The sequence below is a fragment of the Ptychodera flava genome, chromosome 12 (assembly GCF_041260155.1).
Source record: "Ptychodera flava strain L36383 chromosome 12, AS_Pfla_20210202, whole genome shotgun sequence".
NCBI classification, from domain to species: domain Eukaryota; kingdom Metazoa; phylum Hemichordata; class Enteropneusta; family Ptychoderidae; genus Ptychodera; species Ptychodera flava.
The window spans coordinates 10,353,042-10,379,647 of NC_091939.1; the positions used below are offsets into that span (position 1 = coordinate 10,353,042).

At 40.0% G+C, this 26,606-nt stretch overlaps 3 protein-coding genes across 4 annotated transcripts; all 3 read left to right on the plus strand.

The window, feature by feature from the left end:
* The first annotated feature begins 252 nt into the window (after positions 1-252).
* On the plus strand, positions 253-8,501 carry LOC139144950 (uncharacterized). Of its 2 annotated transcripts, none has more exons than XM_070715787.1 (5): positions 253-333; positions 4,003-4,112; positions 5,505-5,574; positions 5,984-7,181; positions 7,832-8,501. In XM_070715787.1, exons 2-5 carry the CDS (start codon positions 4,053-4,055, stop codon positions 8,034-8,036), a joined length of 1,533 nt encoding a protein of 510 aa, XP_070571888.1. In that variant the 5' UTR covers positions 253-333; positions 4,003-4,052; the 3' UTR covers positions 8,037-8,501. The 2 variants fall into 2 exon arrangements, with proteins under 2 accessions (XP_070571888.1, XP_070571887.1); XM_070715786.1 differs by lacking the exon at positions 253-333 and adding an exon at positions 360-2,136.
* Positions 8,502-13,955: 5,454 nt separating this feature from the next.
* On the plus strand, positions 13,956-18,199 carry LOC139144953 (indolethylamine N-methyltransferase-like). The gene is made up of 3 exons (XM_070715790.1): positions 13,956-14,380; positions 15,184-15,391; positions 17,218-18,199. Exons 1-3 carry the CDS (start codon positions 14,212-14,214, stop codon positions 17,639-17,641), a joined length of 801 nt encoding a protein of 266 aa, XP_070571891.1. The 5' UTR covers positions 13,956-14,211; the 3' UTR covers positions 17,642-18,199.
* A 3,005-nt stretch (positions 18,200-21,204) lies between these two features.
* On the plus strand, positions 21,205-26,422 carry LOC139144955 (indolethylamine N-methyltransferase-like). Its single transcript, XM_070715791.1, has 3 exons — positions 21,205-21,494; positions 23,743-23,950; positions 25,460-26,422. Exons 1-3 carry the CDS (start codon positions 21,326-21,328, stop codon positions 25,878-25,880), a joined length of 798 nt encoding a protein of 265 aa, XP_070571892.1. The 5' UTR covers positions 21,205-21,325; the 3' UTR covers positions 25,881-26,422.
* The last annotated feature ends 184 nt before the right edge of the window (positions 26,423-26,606 follow it).

The window sequence follows — 26,606 nt, forward strand, 5'->3', positions numbered from 1 at the left end:
ATTTCATTTAATTTTACTGACTTATGAAAACGTTGTCTTCATCGCCGCTATGTATGGTTTATTACACTATACAAGGAAACACTTATGCGGGTAGCAGACCTTTTCGTACACAACTCTGCTTAAAATATATTCAAGATATTCTATTGTGAGCAATGTCACTTAGTACCCTCAGATTTTGCAAATGTGGGAAAATATTCAACGATATGCAAGCAGATATAGTAATTTCAGTTTAGTTAATAAAACTGAATATTTAATGAGATAAAGACGGGAGTCCGGTTATATACAATGTATAGTCAGAACAGGGTCTTTCTTTGACCGGAGTCGTCTGGTGAGGTGGGTATACATCTGTATCTTAAAAGTTTCACTTTTGAGAAAAGTTTCCTGCCATGCGGAATTGTTGTAACTTTAACAAAATTCTATGAAAATGAAAAAGAAACACATTCAATTGCATCTTTTGAATTGATCTTCCGGGTGCAGCTAACTTCCTCGGTTTACTCCACCATGGCAAATGGCAATTCGCCCGGAACGTACGGCAGTCAAACCGTGAAGTTAGTGTGGAAAGAGGAAGCATTGCGGGTCTTTAAACACATTTTAAATCCCACAAACTGCACTTTAGAAACTTTTTCAATTATTTGTGTTCATGACTCCCTCGGGGACATATATTCGGAACTTAAGACTTTGACAGTGGCTTTTTGGTCTACCACTTGCAAAGCTCATTTCGAGCTCATAGAGTAAGTAAAGTTTTCACTGGCTTGTTTTTTTGTGAAAATGAGAAATGTAATTTTTCTCCATACAATTGACACAGGGATGGCGGCTACTTTGGATTTCAGGTGTCGTTAAATATTTAGTAACTTATTTCTCTAGTACCAAAGTGTGCACGGTGACGCCTGGTTTCTATTCTTTACTTCAAAAAGAAAAAGTGTGGACAAACGTTTACGTCTTTCAGCTTCCAGGTACGTACTACCGAATACGGTAACTTCAAAATTCGAGCCGTAGTGTTGATGATAATGGCGTAGTATTTATTGTCCGGGATATTGGGTATTCTCGCGTGATTTCAAATTTAAAATGGCGCTTTCTAAAGGCAAAGTACAACGTAACCAATTAGTTGCATACAGATGTATGTATGTCATACTGTTGTGGTCACTGACACTACACCTTCTGTCTGCATATTCAGCCTACACATTTGTAGCCATATTTTTGGATGCGATTATTCTCTGCACACTCAATTCACTCACTGGACGATCTATTGTCTCAGCTGAGCGCGGTAAAATTACTGGTACTAAAAAACTTGTACACAATAGTGAAAGAAAACCTTTTATTGAAAAACGAGACAATGAAATAATTTTTAAATGTACAGCCACTAGGGCCCTGCCCAGAAACAGAACAAGAGCTGCATTTTCCAAACAAACTTTAAAAAATGAAGACTATAGTGGATGATCTAAAACATAATCTTTGGAAATTGTCAACGTTTAAAAACCAGTTGGAGCATATGATACACTTGTTTCATTCACAATATCAAAGCAGATTCTCTTGACGAACAGTGAGAAACTATGGATTCAATAAATTAAATCCCAGGTTCCCAGCATTACTATATACATGTACCGTGTATTGTCTGCATAATCACACACGATGCGGTAGTCAAACAGCGCCATCACAGTTGAAATGTTGAGAAATGAATTAAAGACAAACCATCACATTTCGGAATACTATACATGCTGCAAGGACGTTTTCATTTGTTTGGTTGTTCGGTATGTCCCTGAAAATACTAAAGTTTAATGGTACCAGCGCAATAACATTCCAAAAGAAGAAAAACTGCAGACAAACTCGATTTCCTACCTATGTTAACGATGAAATGGAACGGTCCACAACAGATAATGCGGCGACACCATTGATGTGTATCATAAGAACAGGAGGAGGAAGTTGTAGGGAGTTCATTGCGTGCACGGAGTCAACACCCACAACTGACAGGGGCTGCTGTCCGTTTGCTTGTCCTGTTTCATCGACCGCAAGTGAAAAATATTGGTAGTCATTTCGATCTCCGTAAAGCTCGTCCCGTATGGAACACTTCGGTATTAGTCTGCAGTTTTTGCAGGTAGCGTTATAGACACTGACGCTGAAGGGAACGAGCAAACAGCGGTAAGATTTTTTTTTCGATTTGAAGAAAATTTACTCGTAAGAAAATCCACATTAAACTAAACTACGTCTCCCGTTTCGATAGGATCTTTAATAAGGTTCACTTTTTCCTTTTTGTCATTTTCAAGCTGGCAAACGGAACGCCGAAAGACATAATCCGTGTAAACACCAACTAATGTCGAAGCAAATTTTTGACGTGCACGAGCATAATCATCTTCAAAAATTATGATGGTTATTTAAACAGTGAGCTTAGCGCCGTGTCTGTTGGTTACACTTATTTTCCAAAATTTGATATCTAGAATTTGAAGACCGTTGGATTGACAGAATATCAAAGTAATATTTCGCGTCTGCTCTTTCTTCTCGGGAAGAATAGAACTCATGAACGGCTGCCCGAGTGTTCCAAACTTCAACCGTCGTGCCTGGCCAGATAGAAATTGCACGGTAATAGTACGGGAGCCATCCTTACGATTCTATCCATGATTTCAGGAAATTATTGTAAAAGGTAAAGTGATCTATTGTGTCTGCACTTGGCATGATTCAACAAAAAAGGCGGCGAGCCCTTCTCATTGTAGATGAGGACCCGCCAGCCTTTTAAAAGCTGGCGCGCTGATCTGAAGGCAAGGACTTAAAACATTAAAAATATGAGCTAATTGCAATAGGAAGAAGACTTTGAATCCTTTGAAGAATTCTTTATAATTAAGATGGTGAATAGAAAAGATGTTGTGGTGGCACCCTATTCAATCTTGGTGATGACGTCAAACATGGTGTGGCGATCGGATTGCCTGAAGGCACAAAGTAGATGAACATATGACATTTGCATATCAGTGCGTTGGTTAAAGAGATTGGATGGTATCTCGAAGAGGTGGGTTGGGTGGAAACTTCAAAACGCACAAAATTACAAGTTGGCCTTGATACTGGTGAAAGCTGGTAAAGATGTAACAACCAGACTTCTAGAAGTTTGTAACAGATTTCATGGAGATGAAATTCTATTCTATTCCTATTTTTGGAGAGAATCGCAGATGAGCACGACGCAGACGATATTCTTGCTTTGGTCAAATCAGATAATAACGTTGAATAGATAAATGGTGGATGATCTAATCTTAAGCATAAATATTCTTGAGGTTACTGGTGTGACGTGAAAATCGTATGTAGTATGAACAAAAATTGTAAAAGAAAATTTGCGATTCATCGGATGTGCAAAAAGAGTGGGTAAATCGTTCTGAGAACCACAGTGAGGACCGATGAAGCAGGTGAAAGAAGACAGTGACTTGTTATTTATACAGAGACGGGACTAAGTAAGGACGATGTTCTTAAGCTTAGAATTCGAAAGGCTTTGTTGTCTTTGTTTTAGATTAGTAATTAGGCATGTTGTTGGCAAGTTTTGTGTCAGTTCTTGTTTGAGACATCGTATGTACAAAATACAATGACGTCAGACACCCACTAGGTTACGTCATTGTCAAACAATACCGATAATCTACATCGTGACTGGGCAATAAGTGGCGAATATAAATAAATTCTGACGAATATTGAAAATGTCAGTGTTATCACTTTCGCAGGCGCCGAGTGTAAGCAATAATTGATTGTGGACTTGTGGGTTGAAATTTTACCAAAGCTGTGATCGACGCATCGTGCATCTGGCATGGCATCTGTGTATACGTGCGCTTCGCCAGTTGTATGGTAATTAGATATAAACATGTGATCTGTCGACGACGTGTACCCGTAAGCTGGTTGGTTGAGGTGCCTGTCGCGATCGCGGCCGGCCACGTACCCATCGAAGAGAGGCAGGACTTATCGAGGCAACAGTCGAGTGATTAAGAGTGTCATTCTCCACACAGTGAAAACTAATATATTTCGTTTTATCCTCCATAGCAACAGTTTCATTCAAAGGAGTTCGACATTGATTGTTGACCAACCAAGCCATGATGGAGCAGTCACATGAGCAACATGTGGTACCAGTCACAGGTCATGGCGCTCATCAGGTAGGCTACGTCACGAAATTCACCAACATGTGTTGCACTTCCTTAAAATTGATAATCGTACAGTCAATCGTTAACCCCAAGTATGAATCGCATGAAGTTTCGCCACTCATAATAGCAGCTAGTCTAATTAGCAAATAGCGGAACGCCGTTTATAGATAATACTCTTGTTTACCGAGCCACTCCGATAGACTTCTCGTGGCAACCTTTGACCCGTGTTATTTTATTTACTATACGTGTACTTTGATTGCAAACAGACGTTTGATTGAATCACGGTTCCTGTGATAGAGGGGTCACGTGGTTGAATGAATGGGATTAGGTGTTTAGCGCGTTGCACGTAACACAGCGTATCTTGTTCAAAATAACTCTTTCGCAAAGATTCGTTTATTTTTTGTTAAAATGTTACCCAAAGTATTTATTGGCAGGGTTCAAGTTCACCTCCAGTTCACCTTTTAGCATAAGAAGCAGTCGTTAGTTTGGTGAGAGAGAGGTGTCAGTTTATGCAAATCACCCGATTTCCTGGCTTTTTATTTCTTCCGCTTTCAACATTTCAAAAAAAAATACTTCACCCTGACAGGGTCAAATTTTGTGAAATTTTCACATTAAGTTCTTTAAATACTCTATAAAAATCACAATTTTGTTTAGCAATAGGGGGTTCTTACATTTGGAATAAGAGTCATTTCAATTTTGCTTACCATGAATTTTAATCACTTTTTGAATGTTATTCTTTCAATCCTTGACAATAAGAATGAGAATAGATCATGCAAAACAAACTATTTTTTCTACCTAAACCATAGTTTCAAATTTAACATTCAATTTCATACAAAGTCAAGTTTTTAGCTTAAATAATTTTCATCACTAATACCAAAATTGAGATTTTCTACCCCGAATTTAACATTCAAATTTTGATCATCATCTTGAAAATATATAGTATGAGGAGGTTTTCTGTCATTTTGATGAGAAATATTGCTTTGATAAAAGTGTGTTTGTTAAGTGCAAAGAGAGAGAGAGAGAGAGAGAGAGAGAGAGAGAGAGAGAGAGAGAGAGAGAGAGAGGGCAACAACTGATTAAGTCCATAATTTGTGTCATCAATGAACTGTAAATTAATAGGGTTTATTCCAAAACTTGGAAATTGGCTAAAGAAACTTATTTTTGTTCGGTTATATGATCACCTGTTTGACCTTTCACTTTAGAATCTGATGTTTTTTGAATAAAGTCGCAATGAAAAATGTATGAAATCAGTAAAAACAGGCGTTTTCCTACAGAATTCGCCTCAAGTGTTTTACACTATTCTAGTCAATTGCGCTGAATTATTCATTAATTTATGACTAACTTCACCCGACTTTTTGGTGTAATTTAGTACATGCAGTTTACTTTGATCATCATCTTGAATAGGTATGTTTCAACGGTGGCTTCCGGCTCTTCAACGTTCTAATTGAAGGATTGGACATCGTCAAAAGTAAAGGTATGTTTAAGACTGGCCAGCTACTACTGGTCGCTTTAACCAGCCGAGAATATGCACCGGTGCCAGAGCTTTAATACATATAACTTTCATTTGGTTTACAAATCTTATTTAAAAACCTATAAAATCGAAAAAGGTTTCTTTGAATATTAATATCCTAAGCTTCAAAAACAGGGTAAAATCAAAACATATGTTTGGATATTTTAGTACCGTTCAGGGGAAATAAAATAGAAGTCAAAACATATGTTTTCATTATATATGGAAGTCCCCGTTTGAATCCATCGAACATTTACATAATATTTCTGTCGCTATATGTTTTTTATAGTCGTGGCACCCGGATTTCACGATGTTTTATCTCTTCATTAGTGTTTCGTTGAATATTCTGTAATAAACGATAAACTTTGCCTTCCAGAATTCGTGCTGTGTTTACTAGTTGTCTTCGTCCTTGCAACGTTCTTCGAAGCCATAAAGTGCGCTCTGAGGAAGCTTGCCCGCCAAGCAGTGGAGGCCGAGATACAAGCAGACAACCGAACAAATCGGACTGGGCACGAATGTCGTAGAAATGGCGGGAAATCGTACACCAATAAGCAACTCACTCGTACCGGAAAGAAAAGTATACTTTTGGAGCAGGACTTCAGCTACTCCTTCCCTGATCCCTGTTGTTCAGGCGCAAGTGCATCTTCACGGTTGGTTCAAGGCCATCCCTACGGCGTGTCGACAAGGTATGCCTGCGTTTGTCGACAGACATCATACGACCAAACTTTGAAGGATTCTAACGAGAGGGACGAAAGTGTTGTGACTTCGCAACAACAAACAGAACAGCTCGTTATAAGAAGAGATGAGGCGAGTGGAAGAACCGAAACCGCTGATGAATCCGAATTACAGACCTCCACTGATACCATGGAAGGCCAACATGAAAATGTTCAATGTGGAATTGAATTGAAACCTTTAAAATCGATAGAAGTTCCCAGAAATGAAAATGGTGAAAAAGTAAGCGGCGAAATTGTTCGACCAGAAGTGCAAGTAAATACCAGTATCAGCCATGACCTATCCGCTGATGCAAACCGTATAGAACGCCTTGATCATGACAAAATTACAAGTGCAGAAGAAGAAAAGCAGGTCGTGCAATTTTCCGTAGACGCTATTGGAGACTCAGGCTCTCAAACGAAAAATGCAGAGATTACCGATAAAGTCGAGATTCTCGGCGACCTACAGTTGTTATCCGCGTTGGACCTGCAGACAAAACACAGCCGATGTCGTCGGTGTCGTCAGCTAAAGTGCGGTCGCCTGGTAGACGATGCGTCCCTGAGAACGACGAAGTGCCGAGCACTCCCTGGCCGATCCAGTTGTCCGTGTTGCCGACATGTCCCGCGGCAAACCAAGAGCAGTCACTACAGCCGACTTGAGGAAAAAAGCGATGTCCCCGAAGATGACAACCACCAGGGAGCGCGCTGTCATCACAACCACAGCGGCAGCTTGGCAGCCAAAACATTGTCGATGGACATGGAGGACACTCGATGGCTAGATTACAATACAGCATTATCCAAAACAAGAGTACAGAGGACGTGTAAATTGTACAAAGAAATTACCATCTCCATGAATTCAAAAGGGTAACTTTTTTCTTAATTTACTTTCTTCCATCTGACATAATTCCTGCTGACAATTCATAAGTGATATTTAATATGTAACTGTCACCACATAAATGTACTGTGGAGATTACGCCATAGAAATGCTTTGCCTCAAAGTTCTCCATTGAAACAGAGTGAGCCAAAGTTTCCCAGGCGAAGCATGGATAAACTTTTCTCGTAAAAGCTCGCATTTTCTATGTTCTGTTTTTAGTCTTTCGCTCTGTCATTTTCGAGGTTCGTATCACCTTCACGTCGTGGAACGAGGGTGTCTGCTTTTTACTCGCGACGGCTTCTCTTTTCGCACGAAAAGTGTGTGTAGACCCAAATACGGTCCCTCCATCATCGACCTTGTTCCAATAATCAAATGATAAAATGCAATTAGTCATATTATTATTATTATCTTCGTTTAGCAATCTTTGAGCTCCACCAACATGTCATTGTTGAGCAAAACGACGCCGAAGTCCAGTTAATATTTGAAAATGTCAACTTCTGAAGGGACGACCCTGTGCCAGTTGCATTGAAGAGTACGTGCATGTAGTCTCGCAATCCATTGCAATGCAAACAGAAATAAGGTTGCTCATTTACTAGTATCCTCAGTGTTATTTATCTCCGATTTTTCATTTACTCTACAGGTTAAAGTATCACCTCGTGTCGGCAATCGTATACACTTTGCAAGTGGTGTTTGCATACGTAATGATGCTACTAGTGATGACGTACAACACATGGATACTGTTCACTGTAGTCTTGGGAGGCGCACTCGGTTACTTCATTTTCACCTGCAGTTACTGCGACTTCAAACCTCAGCGTAAACCTCAGGCCACGCCCGCCGCAGTTTGATGCAACTTGGAACGCCCTATCGACTTAATAAAGTACCAACATTTAGCATGTCACATCGGAAACCAGAGCTTTATCGTATGCATATTCTCACTGCCTCAGGCTTAAAGTTTATGCGAACTGTCTTTACGTGCGATGGCTTTCACTCCTTATTACAGGAACGAACAGAATGAAACTTTTAAAGAGAATTTCCATAACCTGCAAAAACTTCTTTACAAGTTACAGATTACTCTGTTGCCATCGACAATTATCTTCCTCGGGGAATCGTGAACTCTGTAACAACTGTAATAGTATAATGACAATATATTAAACTCTACCAAAGAAGAACAATAAACGCTTTATTTTAAAAAATCAACGAAATAATTTCAATTGTTATTGACAATTTTTTCTACTTCGTTATCAGAGTGTTATAATGACGGTTAGTGCAATAACAGAGAAGCAATAAGTATATATATACAAAAACCACAATCATGTTGTAACTTGTTTTTTGTCCGGTCATGTGCCTTTGGTGTTTGCTGTGCTCTCCCCTTGGTCCTTATCTCAGAGCTAAACTTCGCCACATCATCACTTTGAGCCGTCGATCTCTCGCTGCGCTTCCTATTCGTTTTGAATTCCGGTTTGGACAGATTTTCCCTTATCTCTACACCGACCTGGTAAAAGTACGATTACCAGGACCATGGTCTCCCATAGAGGAACCGTGCTAAGACCTTGAAAACAATGTGGCCCCACCCCTCTCATATTGACAGTTTGATAAACCGTGCACCTGGCGAACGTGTGGTGAACCGCGGTTCATCCGTGCAAACTAATTATCAGTATCAATCTTACGAATTCAAAACGACTTTTCAGAATTTTCAAAAGTTCGTCTCTTGCCCGTCATCACCTATCATCAATCTTGCTCACAATTTTGAACTTATATAATTTAATTCGCACATATTAAATCGGAATTTAAATTTCTACTGTCGAATCTGTGTTGTTGAGGCACATATTATATTCATCTGCTACAGAACAACAACGTCCAGTACTTTCGCTCGCTGGTTTCCACGGATGGACCCTTTGATCTTGGATGTATAGATTTCATCTTGTCTATGATTTTTGTTGGGCTAGAGGAGCGCTTTAGTGTGGTATCTATCCCTCGAATGGAACTCAAAATTATGAACAGTTGGGTTTCGGACACGCAGATTCGGAAACTAGCGCTAGACACTCGATTACGTTACGGCTTTTGGTTTGGTCATGAGTACGGCAGTATATACTCATATCAATACTTTGTTTGTTCAAGGAGACACAAGCAGAGGACAGTGAATCGTCTAAATCAACTAAGTCAAATCTGCCAAAGTTAGAGAAAACAGTTTCGCAAATTCTAAGGCATGGATCATCAGATCTTTGGGTTGAGGCGGTCAGGATGCTAGGGAAGATTATTTTGTTTCGCGTTCCAAAATATGACATTTTTACAGATTTTACAGAATACATCATTATTTTTCCTCAAAGTTTGCACCCTTTTTTCGACCGACCTTCACATGGCAACCGATTTTTTAAAAATCAACATTGCTCAAAAAATGAGCAAAAATGCTGACCAACCCTTCCAAAGACTTAACGGTCTATTGCTAAGTAGAACTCTAACAGTTTAACGCCAACCCTGGTTTATTAGACACCGATGTTTTCACCCAGATTATTATATTGGCGCGAGACGAAATCATCGTACTTTAGGTTTTATTTTCAATGTCGCTATATTTTATCCTCAACAGAAAGGAAAAACTCCATCACATGAAAATATGGTAATTGGGCGAATATTAAATTGATGAATTATTGAAGTAAATACCGATTACATATGTGGTAAATCGTTCACACGGCCCGCTAAACTCCCCGGGTGTTCCAATTCAAAACCACGCACTGACTTGCACTCACATCGAGGCATGTAATAAAATCCGTACTCCTGTATATGGACTACCATGCGTAATAGATCGACAAACTATTGGACGGTTAAAATTTCAGAAGTTAAACCGATTATCTCCGTACGGAGACCAACACAGGTCTGTGTTAATATTTCCCATGGTCCTTCTTCGGTTCTGTTACAGAAATTTTTGCCTCAACAGTTGTTATTTGTGAATTTTGTAAGACTGATTCTCGTTTTCTGGGCGCCCTTTCCCTTCTTCGAAAGAGACACATGCACTGACGGGAGCAGAAGACGACTCATTCTGGAGATTGTGGAATAGGTTCACCAACCATTCTAGTCCTACCGTTCAATTACAAATGTAAGTGATGAAAACTGTTATCTATGGAAATCCGGTCACGACATGCGACATGCGACCTGCGACTTCAAAACTGCGACCTGCGTCCTGCGAGTTTGAAACATGCGACCTGCGACTTCGGCATTTAGACCTAGGTGTAACCTGCGACTTCACAACAGCGACCTGCGTCCTGCGTGTTTGTCAAACTGCGGCCTGCGACTTCACAACTGCGACATCATGCGACCTGTTACTGTTAACATAACGAGCACTAGCAACGCTCAAAATATGCCCTAAATAAAAACCCTTACAAGCGTCCGGAAACTCCGGTCGATGCTGGGTCATGTTTATTATCAGGTGCAGCCAACAAACAATGCACTTTTAAAGGGGTCCTTACTATGATAAGATATATTGTGCATGACAAGTAATGTGAACTGACCATTTTTAAAGGTATAATGTCACCTGTTCCGATTTTGCCACAGTTACCATGGAAAGAGAAAACCTAACCAATCACAGATTTTAAGCGGGTGGCCGCTTTTTAAAAACAGCGCCCTCACAAGGGCATTTTGAATACCAAGGAACGCCCCTTTGACCATATATCGGCATATTTAGATTACAGGTGACTGTATACCTTTAAGTCATGAGGGTAAATAATTAGCTTTTCATAATTTGCCCTCCCACTAATTTTTTTTTAAACTTACCCTCCCGCACTCAAACTTCATTTTTACCCACTCCCCACTATTTTTTGCCTGTTTCCCCTCCCCACTGCCCTGTGGTGAAAAAAAAACTTGCCGATTTTCCCTGCCCTGGAAAAATTCCTCTCAAAATTTTGTCGTTCCATTTCTCCTGCAGACATGAAAAGTTATAAGTACTTGCCAGGTGTCCCCATCCCCTGAAACATCATGGCTCAACTTCCCCTGTCTCCGTTTTTAAAGTACCGTAGCTTTCCCTCTCCTCGTTTTTCGCCAAGCCCTGTCCCTGGACAATCAACAGATATCTGCCCTGCCCTACAAAAAACAAAACTAAAATTTGCTCCCCTGCCACTTAAAAACATGTCCTCTGCCCGAGCAAAATTAAAATTTCCCCTGCCCTCAAAAATTGCTCCCGGAACAGCTTTTTCGATGAATAGCTCCGTTGGCTGCACCTGAATTATAATATGACACCACACACCGGATCGCTCACTATAGAGTCAGTCAATAGTGGCTATTAAACTCTCTCAATAACGTAGCTGTGGGTCCATAGCTGTGGTGTTTTCAGACGGGATTCATGCCTTTAACGGGCTGGTTTTGACTTTTACGATTTTAACCCCGCCACTGGGGTTAAAATCGTAAAAGTCAAAACCAGCCCGTAAAAGGCATGAATCCCGTCTGAAAACACCACAGCTACGGAACCACAGCTATCAATAACGAATCTGGCTTCCCTTCTTCGAGGACGAAGATGGCTTTATCAAGCAACCAAGCGGAGGGGATACAAAACAAGAGAGGACTGATGAAGGAACCCCATTTTGGTTCCGAAACACCGTTAAGACGAATCACTCAATCAACAAACCGGTTTACCGGGGACCCAGATCACATGACTAGGGTCAAAGCACTACGGCGAATCACCGGTGTCTCGCCATGTATTCCACACAAAATAAATGCAATGATCCTTTTATTCACCATATCGTAATATTAAACAATCTTGGTAGAGCCGATGTGTGGAGTTGCCCTCATTTTACTTTATATTTGTAGCATGTCGCCGTTGTGAAGTCGCAGGTTACACCTAGGTCTAAATGCCGAAGTCGCAGGTCGCATGTTTCAAACTCGCACGTCGCATGTCGTGACCGGATTTCCATAGTTATCGGCCTACACTTTCCAAAATCTAAATTTCATCAGGAGCGACCATTCGCTCACAGCAACCCAAAGCAACCTCTCAAATTGAAACAACCTCTGGAAATGAGAGTTCTCAGCCAAGAGCCGTCGCAAAACAACGAAATTCTTCTGGCTTAAAAATTGCTGTGACTATGGAAGTATATCCACAGTCGTTTGGAGAGCTATTCAGCGCTGGTACTATTCGCCCCATAGACGAGTGTACAGAAGCGAGAAATACCCCAAGTCTGGAAACAGAATGGCTATTTCGTATAGGGATTGTGCCACCATGTCATCTTCGACGTTCGATTTTACCGTGAAAAGTAGCAAGTTCATCTATCATGTAACCGTCGACCGTTCCCTATCATTCTCAAAATTCATACCTGGTACTTAATTTGCTTCACAAACGCTCGTTTCGTGTGATTTTCGGCCGAATTCGACGGACACGTCGCTAAAACATAAGCGTGAGCAACATTCCGGTCACCTCACAGTGGATGTTGGGCACCTCCACTTTACTGACGTTAGCGCCGCGTACCCATGAGGGGTGACTGGAAGGTTGTTCATGCCTTATGTTTTGGCGACGTGTCTTCTGAACTCGGCCGAAAATCACACGAAAATTCATACCTGATACTTCATCTGCTTACAAAATGCTCATTTCCTGTGATTTTCGGCCGAGTTCGAGAGACACCTGGCCAAAACATAAGCGTAAGCAACATTCCAGTCATCCCTCATGGTAGGCGGCGCCAACGTCAGTAAAGTGGAGGTACCCAAGAGGTGACCGGAATGTTGCTCACCCCCAGGTTTTGGCGAGGTGTCCGTCGAATTCGGCCGAAAATCACATGAAACGAGAGTTTTCTGAGTCAGATAAAGTATCAGGTATGAAATTTTAGAATGATAGGAACGATCGACGGTTGCATGATAGATGAACTTGCTAATTTTCACAGTGAAATCGGACACGGAATGTGACATGGCGTGGTTTTTATAGCCATTCTGTTTCCAGACTTGGGGTATTTCTCGCTTCTGTACACTCGTCTATGGGGCGAATAGTACCAGCGCTGAATACCTCTCCAAACGACTGTGGTATATCCGACCATACTTATGTTGCCAACTTTCCTCTTGTCGCGTGTACATCAGTGTCTTTTTTGCTGGTGTAAGTCTGTGATTTGTGAATGTTTGAGTGGGGTAAATTAAACGCGATGATTTGTGTTCTGTTTTCATGTGAAACGCATAACTGGGGTGAACGATACCAATACAGGCCTCGGGAGTGTCTCCCGGCGAATCCGGCAAAAACTAACGAACTACTGCGCAGACTCAAAGGTAACACGTTCAATCGTAGAAAACCCTGGCCTGGCCTGCCAAATATATGAAATAGGAGAGACATAAAGAAACTATTACAAATTATTTTATTTTGTAAAAATCCACCGACTTGAACTTAGTCTACTGGTTTATAACAATTGACGATTTGAGTTGATGAGATTGTTTTTGTCGTCGCTTCTGTACTGCAAAAAATAATAATTGCCAGTTACTTTTCAAAGCACGGTATGAAGAAAAGTTTGATAAATACTGCTGGTGCATGACGATGAACACACATGTCAAATGTACATAGGTTTTGCATACACCGATACATTGCCCGTAAATCCGAGTTGTTGTGTGGATATGTATTCGTATAGGCCTATTCATTCACAGTCCCTCCTCAACTCCGATTAGCGTACAGCAAATTATTTTGAAAATACATGTAGATTATAAATCGGTTGAAAAGTAACAGCCATGTGTTCGTCATGACAAATATGTTGACGACTGAGCTCCCAGAGTTTATACATCGAGGCGCCACATATCCCACTCAGCAAAGGTCAATCCGACTCTATTTTGGTCGACGTATTAGGCCTACAGCGTTCAGGCGTATAATTTGCGTATGAACAGACATGTTTCGTGTTGTTTGACATGTAGTGACCCTCAAACACTCTAGACAATGCAGGTGCTAGAGTCCAGCTCGACTCCAAATGTGATTAGACTACTGACTGTCCCTGACTCGGTGAACAAACTCGTTCGCTGATTCTTCACAGCATACCTCAACAAGTGTAATTTTCACCTTCATCGCTGCTGTACACTATGGAGACACCCACAGGCGCTTCAGGTATCCTGACCGGCGACGAATACCACGGGAACTTCGACGCCAATACTTACCTGAAGGACTACTATTCCACTCCAGAAGGCAATCCGGAAGAGGAGGGCCTTTTGCCTTTCTGGTTGAACACTTTACATGAAATATTCACGAAAGGTAATATTTGATTGTGCAGTATTTTGCTAGCGTATTCAGTTTAGTTTGAAACGAGAGTACTCAAGACGTACACCTTTGTTTACCCAAGGAGGTAGTAGAGACTACCACCTTTGTTTACCCAACCAGTGAGCGACAGGCAACACCTCTATCGGATTCATTTACATAACGGTGGGAACTCAGTTACAAAACAAAGCTCAGGTGATCTCTTACAGCATGTTTTGCAATTTATGGTTAGGTTAGGTACGAGCATGGATGTACAAAAATAGATCCTCGACAAGCGCGTACATATCAATGGTTAAATACACACAAACATTCAGTTGTCTCCGTCCACATTACAATTAACATCGCTCGATACAGAACCAGATACTATGGTGAAAGCGATTTTCTCTACATATGACAACATATTTTTTATTCCATAACGCATAAAGCTTATGCACGTAAATTCGGGCCTTTAATTCTCTGAAAGATTAGAAGTGTGCCATTTATAAATAAAAAAAAATACTGTCCATGAACAGAATAAATAAAAAAATAGGCAGCTCAAATGGCGTATTATACATTCATATATCTAATACTGGGTCTACGCACGGTCCCTATAGAGGGACCGTGGTCTACGTGACCGTGACCTTTGGCGTCAATATTGTTTGCAAAATTACAGTGTGCTGCATCATGGACCATGGCTGCATACGGTGTATTTAAAACAAATCAGTGAAGTCAGACAGTAGTTTCTACTGTCTCTGGTAAAGCTGTACTGGTCGCACAGAGAGTTCAATTTTCAGAACTTTACCAATATCTGTGTGTTTCAGAGGGTCTATCTGGAGATCGTCTGATTGACATCGGTAGTGGGCCATGCATTCACCACCTTATCTCGGCCTGCACTAAATTCAGCGAGATCGTCTGCAGTGAATATGTCGAGGATAATAGAAACGCCATCAAGCGATGGTTGAACGACGATAAAGATGCCTTCAACTGGAAGCCGATTATTCAGTACGTTTGTGAATTGGAAGGTCACAGGTCAGTATTCTGACATTGAGATGAAACATTATAAATGGGGTTTTGGTGGCCTTAGAAATGATCATATGAGGATTCGTGGGAGCGGCCGTCGGTAGCAATTAAAGCTCATGATTTCGTTCATAGTTCAAACTTTTACAAAACATCTATTTAAAACTCTCGAAAGCTATGCAACCTTGACCCATGATACGCGCAATACTTTAGGGGAATAATTTACAATGGCGCCTTAAACCCCTCATGTATGTAGGAATAAGCAAGAACCTTATAATATTTGAGATGGCTCATGCCCGCTGGTATAGTGCCTCCCTTGAAATAATGTTGATCAGCAGCTCGCAGGGTTTGACGGGTCAAGGTCCGCGGCCAGGAGCTGTGTAAATTTGCATATCAAAAATGGTACACCGTAACCTTTATAGTGTAGTAATTTCGTCAGCCTATAGCGGACTCTTGTCTGTTATTTCCCGTCATAAAAAAAACGAGTCACATGTGTGCACATATATCATACCATGTGGTTATAGACAGTACAGAGGGATCCCTCCACCGTCTATATGTGATGGAGGGGTTGACGAATGTGTGAAAAATCGTGAAAGGCTTTCTGTCTAAGCGGTAGCAATCCAGGGATACCCATTCAAATAAGTAAAAGCCTAAGCATATCTACCTAAAGTGTTTCAGCTTTTTCTGTCCTGTGTTGTGACAGCATTTTATTGAAGCAATTACTAGGCCTGCATGCGAATCATTTATCAATCATACACAACACACTGACAGACAATCTGGATATGGTATTTTCCAAATGAGAAAAAAACGTAAAGTGATTAAAGCATGTCGATTTAATTTGGTTGGTCATGGTCAACGCTATAAGTACACGTCACAAGACCCCCGAGGACGCTTGAGACTATTTTCATCGTTTCAGCACGATTTTTCCATCAACTCAAATTATCACATTAAAGAAATTAAGCTTAAATATTCATGTATTCCCCGGCGTTTGCTGATCAAAAAACACGATTGGTGACCTAGAGAAAACCTGCGTGCATTTTACGCACATCACGATCGAGTTCCAAGCGCAAGTATTTTATCAAATTTTAGAGGATGTTGTCTTGCTTTAAGCGAGGTCGTTTATCACAGATAATTCTCACCTTTAACACAACGTAAGGCACAGTTCATGAGTTCAGTTTATTTCTGACATGCACAAGGAAAACAGTACAATAAAATCCACTGTGATAGTTCCGAATATTTGATCAGCGAAAAACTGTAACTTTCAATTTCTAAGTGTCACAAAATGTGCTGGATAACTGTAGTTTGGAACAACATATATTTTTAATCTTTACATATACAGTATGCACTGCCACAAAGTACACCACCTGTTGATTCGAACCCAGAATTCTCAGGGCCACCGGACGCCCTCAACGGTTAACGGCGATATATGTGCGTAGTCGTCATTCGCTTGGTAAATTACGTACCGAATAAAAGTGGGAGATATAAAAGAAAACATGAAATATAGTTTGCTCTCCAGGAAAAACTGCATTTCTGCGATAACATATGAAGCTACAAACACAGATCTGCAGGAGAAGAATGATAATGGCAAACAGCTCACACACAAATGATGACAATTGACAGTGGGATGAACAGATTTTTTTCCCACAACTATATTATCATACAACCTATTTTCAGTGTACATGAACTCTTTTGCGAATTCCGATATACATTGGTCTTTTTCGGCAATTGAAAATTAAAGTGTGTTGCCTGATCTGCTGTATGCAACCAGCAACACCAATCAGCCTCCGGATTGTGTGCTACATTTTGTCGGCGTAACAATTTTGTCTCTTCTGTTGCAGCGAAGTTGAAGCTCGCGAGAAGACTCTGCGCAGTACAATCAAAGAAGTTGTTCCGTGTGATTTGTACAAGAACGACCCCATCGAACCACACAAATTCCCGCAGTTCGACTGTCTCCTCACATGTCTTACGGTGGAAGCCGCCTGTCTGACCAACGACCACTGGAAGCAAGCCATCAAGAATATGTCTAACTACCTAAAACCAGGCGGTACCTTCGTGCAGATATGCGAACCGGCCAAGTTTTACTCCGTTGGAGAAAAGAAGTTCGCAGCCCACAACGTCAGTGACGAGTTCGTGAAATCAGCTGTACTTGAGGCCGGTTTTAAGGATCTGAAATGTCACTATAGAGATAGAGTTGTCAATTTGAACGAGTGTAAAGGTATACAGTACGACTTCAGCATTGTCTTAACTGCCACAAAAATGTGAAGGAACCGCTAGATGTATTTTTATAATTATAATTATCAGAATGTGGATGCATATAATTTGCTAGTTTTGCCACCATGACAGCGGAATGCAATCAAAATATTAAATACATATCTAGCACACCGAGTGTTTCAATCATATCTGATCAAAACCTTGATAGAATAAAAAAGTCGAATTACTTTTGGGTAAGGACAGACAATGGAGTTAAGTAATGGATTGTACACAACCGAAAGTTTGCAGAATCCAAAGTTAATAGGTATAAGTCTCTGAGAATCATTCTGACAGTGATATCGACTTTCTTGTCGACTTGACTTGGAACATCTTACGTGGTTCAGTGTCACCATGGATGTGACCAAAAAGGACATTCACTATGTCATATTTTTATCGATTGTTTTGTACGCAATTCTTCAAGTGACTCAATGACTTTTGCAAAGTTAATCTGCAAATGATTGAAACTCGCTGTATTTTGTACTATATGGACGATTTATGACGTAGTTCTGAAATTTGAAGCATTAATTTACATGCACAATGTAGAAAAATAAATACTCTACTTATAGCTTATACGCCGTTATTTTTAAATGTCTTCAGACTACTTTCGAAAGTGAAATTGCCTGGGAGTGGTAGTCAAAATTGGGGAAGGGGATCTAGTACAGAAGGAAAAATGTGTGAAAAATATATAATAACGCTTTAGCTTTATTACTAATGCAAGCAAAAATCAGATTACCTGCAATTGGAAAACAAGCGTTGTATTCTTAGAGAATGTTTGTGTTTGCAGTTGTATCGTAATAAAGGGCCGCGCTCATTCCGTCAGTAGTCCATATGAAACAATGACGTAACACATACCCACTTCATTCACCAATGCACCTTTCTGGAAAAAAAACCCATCGGCTGATCAGGTATGTATAGTCTAACAAAATGTTTTCATATCATAACTGTGAAATATGAACATCATTATAAAAGTCGTTTTGGTATTTCATTCTGGTTTATCAAGCTTCCTTTCCGCTCTTTCATTTATAGTCTTCGAAAAATCACCCTACGTCACACTTGACACAGCCGTCCACGCTGCGTAAAATATATATCAATCAGTCAATCAATCCTCAATACCTAACACATAATGGCAGAGAGTATGATATGGTACGTTCCAGATGAGATATAACATGTGTTAAAGATTACTACACCAAATCAATCTAAATGCATAAATGACATTCAAGAAATTCGTAATGCAAACCACTCCATTGTTACTGTATATAGTCGGCTACTGGAGGGTTCAGCAGACCCTGCGATTCTTCATGAATACGGCTAGATTATGAAATTTGATCTCATATTACCTTTTTAATATCATGTACTTTTGTGGAATACTCCAAGAAACAGAAATATCTGTACCACTTCTTTTACACATTTTTTGTCTCAGAAATATGATTCTTACGCCAGAATGATACGTGAAACTCATCATCAGTTTCATTACTATCGCATTCTCATACAATGTTTTCATATAAGGTATATAAAGCTGGTTAAACGTGATTTCCATCCATATCTGTACGCATATCGCGATCACTCAATCTAAATTTCAACAAACTTCTATGAAGTGTAAAATCTGATAAATATTCCAAATATTTGTTGAAACAGACTTAGTCTTGGATGATGTAGAAATACCCAGTATATAATTGCATTCTCCTTATAGTCATTGGACATATTACTGTTCCAGATAACTAAATATTCACTTTCCACTGAAACTCTTATTCTCTAATTTCATATTTAGCTGAAAATACGAATTTATTCCGAATGAACTGAAAACATGACCATGATTGTAACTTTCCAAAGCTTTATAAATTGAGCCCTAAAAAAACTTATTTCTATATTTTCCTTCAGCGCATTTTCTGAAAGTGATTTCCTATTAAATATTGCTCTGACCAGTGTAGCGTGTATATAAAGCGTCATGGTCATAAATGTTAGCAACACAATCACACGAAACTGCTTCATTCACTTTACGTCAAGAGATACGTCAAACATAATGGTCTAGATTACAGTGACCCCCGTCCATTACAGAATCTCTAGAAATTTATACTTACAGTCTAAACACAATAATTTACAGCATAATCTTACACCAGCATAGACTGAGAGGTAGAGTTTATTGATAAGCTAGTATGGTCCTCGAAAGTGAATGACTTAAAGGTATACTGTAACCTGTTCCAATTTTGCCACAGTTACCATGGAAAGAGAAAATCTAATCAATCACAAATTTTAAGCGGATGGCCGCTTTTTAAAATCAGCGCCCTCACATAGGCATTTTGAATACCAAGGAACGCCCCTTTGACCATATATAGGCATATTTAGATTACAGGTGACTGTATACCTTCAACGTTTCTCAAGGAGTCTTTCAACCATTCTCCTTCAAAATTAAGAATAAAAATCAGGGGTCACTGTACAAATTTTGCTATTAGAGAAACGAATCACCCAAGATTTACCGATATTTGAAATTCAAAGTGGCCACTATCCCTGTGCTAAGTCTATGGAGAAAAATAAAAATTTCTATTTTCAAGAAACCAAGAAGGTGAAAATTTTCCTTGCGCCAAGAGCGTTAAAATGAGCCTCAACAAGGGATATATCACAAAAGAGTTGTTAAAGTGTGAGAGTCAGAATGTCTGCTCCCCGAGGCGCATTCTACCTTTCAGTGGAACAGTAGGCATTTATTGACTGGTCATGAGGCATTGGCTCAACGCATATGCTTCCTTTGGCCTCGTTCACACAAGACAATACTCCTGTAAGGTCTCAGGAACTTGTACCTGGAATGGAAAGAAAACTTAAGTCGGAGCAATCAAATGTCATTTGCTAGGTTCACACCAAGACCTATGATCGCTCCTTAGCCTAGCTCTAGATTTTCGTTGATAAGCTTAGAAAATTTTTGGTAAGCGTTCACATTGTATTTGAATAAGTAAGTCTCTAGGTCAACTGTGTTAGGGCGTAAGCTAAGCCCAAAGCCGACGCAAACGTTAACATACCAAATTTGTGTCGACTTCAAAAATATCAGACCCGACATAATAGGTCGACCTAATACAGCGCCTTCAAGTGGGCTTTCTGAAACCAGGGCCAACGTAGAAGTGACCTAAAATCTGTAGTGTGAATGTAATAGTTTGAATATGCATGTATCATGTAAATTTTTACGACGAGGGAAAGTCACCTCTCCTGTTTTCATTTTTTCTGGTGATTACTGTGGTTTGTTTGTTTGGGGTTTTTTTGACAAGAAAAGGTGACACGTGTTTTTCTACATGCAAACGTTTGAAACGTGAGGCCCACGACCAGTTCCATGAACAAAAGACCTTTTGTCAGGGTTAGAGACTTAAATTAAATTTACTATGAGCTGAAATTGGTTATTGAAAAAAAAAAAAAGAATGTTTTAGGGGATGTTGAAAATCAGACAAACAATTTCCCAGGTCACCCCTATAAAGGTTTTTGTAAACGCAGCCCAAGGCATGCACTTTACGTATTGTGTGACGACTGCATACCCGTTCATATACAATGGAGTGGCGGAACGTTCACGTGATGGGACATATATAGACTCCACCTCGGTTCACAGGTCATCGGAGAACTGAGTGCCAAGGTGAACAAACTCTCTCAGTCGCTGATCGCTCAAAATCCATTAAAAGTGCACGACAGCGACTGTTATTTTCACCTTCACGGCGATACAACATGGAGACACCCACCGGCGCTTCAGGTATCCTGAGCGGGGACGAATACCACGAGAACTTCGACCCCAATACCTACCTGAAGGACTACTATTCCACTCCAGAAGGCGATCCGGAAGAGGAGGGCCTTTTACCGTTCTGGTTGAACACTTTACACGAAATATTCACGAAAGGTAAACTGACAAGCAGAGTATCTTGTTTAGTGTTTTCAATAAAACGCGGACTATTAATTTCGTTGCAGTCGAGCCCACACTGATATTAATTAATAACGACAGACAGACAGCTGGTTTGCAACAATTTTATCTGGAGGTGTACTACACATATATACTATCCTAGGCTCTTTTCAGCAAAATTGACAGTCTGGTGGAACAGTGAAATCTGGACATAAATCTTTTGGACATAAATCTAAAATAATATCCAGGAAGCTGAAACAATAATTTTTTCTCCAGTGCTTTTGTTCAAAAGAAGGAACCTGTGTTCTTTGCGTAACAGATAGATTTTTGTTTAAATATTAAACTATCCATGGAGTCTATGATTCAACAGTTGAATAGGCCATCATTTGCTTAATTTGATAAAGTCTAGCAATGGATTTAACACTGACTGGTTGAGATTCTGAGGAGATGGCGGTTTTGCGGAAAATAATGGAATGGGTTTTGCCCAATAATGAACATGAAAATTCTGTACACTCATGTATCCGACGAATTGAGGTTATCATGGCGTCGCTATTGTTCTGCCTACACGGGAGGTCAGGGAGGTCGCAGGGATCGATGACCGGTGAAACCTCCACAGACGACCCGCAGAGTTGAGAATGCGCTGAAGGGGTGGACGATTATAATCGTTGGGGGGGGGGGGAGACTTCGAAGAAGGATAAGGGAGCACTATTGTGTCTCCCTACTCCATTTAGAATTACTTTTCTCACCCTGGCAACATTTTTTCCCTTTCAATTTCTATATTTTTCCGTACGCGCGCCTCACTGCTGTTATTCCCTTTTCGCTTTGTTGGAATGCCTTTCCTTTCATTAGACGGAAAAGTTGACATTCAAACTGTGGGCATACAGCGTCTGCTTAAGAAGTTGGAATTCAAAGAAGCAACCTGCAGTGCAGTAAGCTCACTGGTGAACCACAAGGTGATTGTATAAGAAGTTTCCGTGGATTCGGTCCGTCAACAAGACGCTATCATTTTCCAGTGCGCGATGCGAGGTCTAAAAAGTGTTCCAAACAAGAGAGAAAACTTGAATATTACAAAGTCAAAATGGGAATGTAGGGGTCATTTTGACTGTTTTAAACATGGAGTTGCATAAAGACTCAAAATTATATTTTACACAAAATGATTCCCTAGTTTTACCTTGTTAACAGGAAATAACTAAGAAGCTTAAAAAAAATTATTTTGTCCCTCATTTGTAAATGTTAGGAAACCGAATAAATACAGCTTCTTTAATACGTATGTGCTAAAGAAGTACGTGTTTTGGATAAAGTTCAAAAAGTTTATGTGATAAAGTTAGGCTATGGCTACTAATGTGGATGCGGTCTCTATTTGGAAATTAATTGATGTGTCCACAATTTGCTTTGAAAGACAAAATTAATCATCAAGTAGGTTTACTTGAAGGCAAATTCCACCTCAAATGTTGAAATTGGAATAGAGGTGTTATGGAAATATTATATTCAATATTGGGGATGGGAGTGTGAACTTCGTATTACAATAAGTTGTCTTGACAAGCCATGATAAGCCAGGCTGGCTCATAATTGCCAAGAACACAGGTTATCGTAACGTTGCTTGGATAGTCGTTCGAGGCGGGCGGCCGCAGGTCGCCGTTTACTTGAAAAAAAAAACGGCGCCCCGCGGCCGCCCGCCTCGAACGACTATCCAAGCAACGTTACGATAACCTGTGCCAAGAAGAGCTTATCCTGTGCAATCTATGTAGAGAAGGTGAATAATGAGTATTCAAGTACGCTCGAGTGCGAGGAAAATACATTTGTAAACTGTTGCATAAACACAATAAATACTAGTAAAGTATCAAATTTAAAAGCTTGGTATGAGTAAAACAACGGGTAACAATCATTTCCTGTTTTATTTCTGTATTCCATTGGATAATATCATTGCATATGTATTGCCGCATTGTATATTGCGCTTGAAAAAATATAACCCGTATTTTGACAAAGTGATATGCAAATTGGCAAAAACAAAAGTAATCCCTGTGTCTTTATTTATATAAGGTATCCCCTGACATTTCTTTCCCTCGTTACAAACAGATAACATTCAAGGGATGCTTCTCATATCAAATTCATTGCAATATTTACTCACAAAATGATCAAAATCATATGGCCTAATACATGTAAAAGGGTCTGTGCACACCATGTTGCCATTGTACTGGTCGCCAAAAGCACTAATTTTTTAAACTTTGCTCATGTCTGTGTGTTTCAGAAGGTTTATCTGGAGATCGTCTGATTAACATCGGTAGTGGGCCATGTATTCACGACCTCATCTCGGCCTGCACTAAATTCAGCGAAATCGTCTGCTGTGAATTTCTCGAGGATAATAGAAATGCAATCAAGCGATGGTTGAACGACGATAAAGATGCCTTCAACTGGAAGCCGATTATTCAGTACGTTTGTGAATTGGAAGGTCACAGGTCAGTATTCTGACATTGAGATAAAGTATTTCATGGGTGCGGATATAATCATGGAACTGCAGGAACGGCCTTGGGAAATCAATTTGCAGTATTCTATCTTTTCAATCTGCGCTTATTCCAATAAAGACACTTTTTAGCTACCAACAGTCTACTTAGGATCCTTTACTCAACAGTTCAATTCATTGCGATAGTCGAAAATCTACTGTATTGATCACCGCACAGAGCTATTATAGATCCATAAAGACTGTCCGTGGAGGTACTGGTACCTCCATGGACTGCTTAATCATCACAGGCTTTTATGGACTGGTGCTCGAACATTCGAAAGTGTACTCTGCTCTTCAAAAGTGCTCTGCTCTTCAAAAGTACCAAAGTGTCGGTGGAGAGTGCGGGGCACCGATCGAGGAGACGACCGATCGATCAAGCAGACTGCCCAAACCTTAAGCGCCAGTGCAAATCACTGTACGTTATGACTTTGTCAGAGGCTGTGATACTGGACTGAAGTTTATTCCTTCGTCTTGTCTGTTATGATATCAGCTGCAGACTTGAAGTGTTGTGGCAAGTCTTGAAAGTATGATTTGTATCAGAACGCCGCGCCATCTATATTCTCATGGAGCTAATATCCACTGTATATTTGACCGTCAGCTCATTAAATTTCAAATACTGTGCGATAATAGCTTTTGCCCATAACCTCAAGAGCATCCCACAATTCATTTCTCTCAAGACAAACAATAATTTAAAATCCCATAGAAAGTTTCTCTAGGGTCTATGAAAATCCCACAGTTTTAAAACTTTCTTTTTTAAACTTTTTAAATCTTTTTTACGCATACGGTATGAACATAATCAAATGACAACCTGTTAATTCAAAACTCAGCTTCTTTGGGGCACTAGTATGTATTTTCGTGTGTACATATATATCAATGTTCAATGTTTTCGTGTGTGCATTATATCAATGTTCGTGTGTGCATATACTTACCCCTATATCACTTGCTTTAACTGAATAAGAGTGAAAAAGACAACATTGAAAATATCGTTGAAGATGTACAGTAAACTACATTTCTGTGATAAAATATAATGGTAAAAGTACAAATCTGCACATACCAAACAGCGCACACACAAGATACAGTTGTCGTGAGAACTCAATATCAGTAACAATTTCAATCTATCTTCTAATATAGGAGTACCTAGACAGTCTATGGGTATATTATAGGCTCTTTTTGAATTCGAATATATATGTACTTGTTATAAATCTTGGTCGACGATAGTGAAGTGCGTCCGCCGTTAGTGCGAGGGCTTACTCTTAAGGCGTTCCAATGAATCGATTAAAGTGCAATTTTGTCCATTTCAGGAAAGAGTTCGAGCGACAAGGTAAGATATGCTCATTTTAAGGGAATAAAACACACTTCCATGTATCTGCTGTATGCTAATAGTCACACCAGACTTAGCCTCTAGAATGTGTACTAACATTTTGTCAGCAGTAACCAATTTAAACTTTTGATTATCGACTTTCAGCGAAGTTGAAGCTCGTGAGAAGACCCTGCGCAATACGATCAAAGAAGTGGTTCAGTGTGATTTGTTCAAGGACGACCCCATCGAACCACACAAATTCCCACAGTTCGACTGTCTCGTCACGAGTCTCACGCTGGAATCCGCCTGTCTGACCAACGACCACTGGAAGCAAGCCGTCAAGAATATTTCAAACTACCTAAAACCAGGCGGTGCCTTTGTGCAGATATGTGAATCCGGCAAGTTTTACTCCGTTGGAGAAAAGAAGTTCGCAGCCCACGTCAGTGACGAGTTCGTGAAATCAGCTGTACTTGAGGCCGGTTTCAAGGATCTGAAATGTCACTATAAAGATAGGGTTGTCAATTTGAACGAATGCAAACGTGTAGATTATGACTTTAGCATTGTCTTGACTGCCTCAAAAATATGAAAATGGTCTGTATTTATTTTCATAATTATCGAGTATTGATGCACATACGTTTTTAGCTTAGCCACTATGACTGGACTACGCGTACACATGTGGCCCACACGTGTGTAAATCATATCTGATCAAAACCTAAACAAAAATTCAAATTCATGTTAACTTTTCCAAAGAACCGTCCGAAGAAGTGAAGCACTAAATTGAACACAACCGAAAGTTTGTAAACATCTGAGTATAGAACCTAGACTCGCTACAAGTCCATGGGCTTATAAATATCAAAACAGAATAAGTTGAAAGAGAAAACTTTAGCAGACTGTCGCGTTAGTGGTAGGCTGTCGCTTGGATCGTTGGGCGAACGCTTTGCCAGCCAGTAACTGCCGCCGAGAAAAGCAAAGAGACTGGGGGTCAGTCTTTATACCGTAGAACCTGGTATTTTTCTATAGAGAATGTGGCCTGAGCGAATCAATCTAACAGCATATACTTTATTTGCCGAATTTCGAAATATATCAGTTAAGAATGACTATAAAGGACATTCAATGTGTTCCCCTTTTCTTTTCGGCTTTTTCTCAATTCCTCTTGTTATAAACGATGACCCTTGCAAATTCATTTGCGATGACTGAATGGGTTCTACGGAAGGCGTAGCTATGAATGGATGCATTATGTCGTAGTTTTCGAATTAGACGCATCAATTTTCACGCACAATGTTGAGATAGATAGCAGCTTATGGCAGAAGCT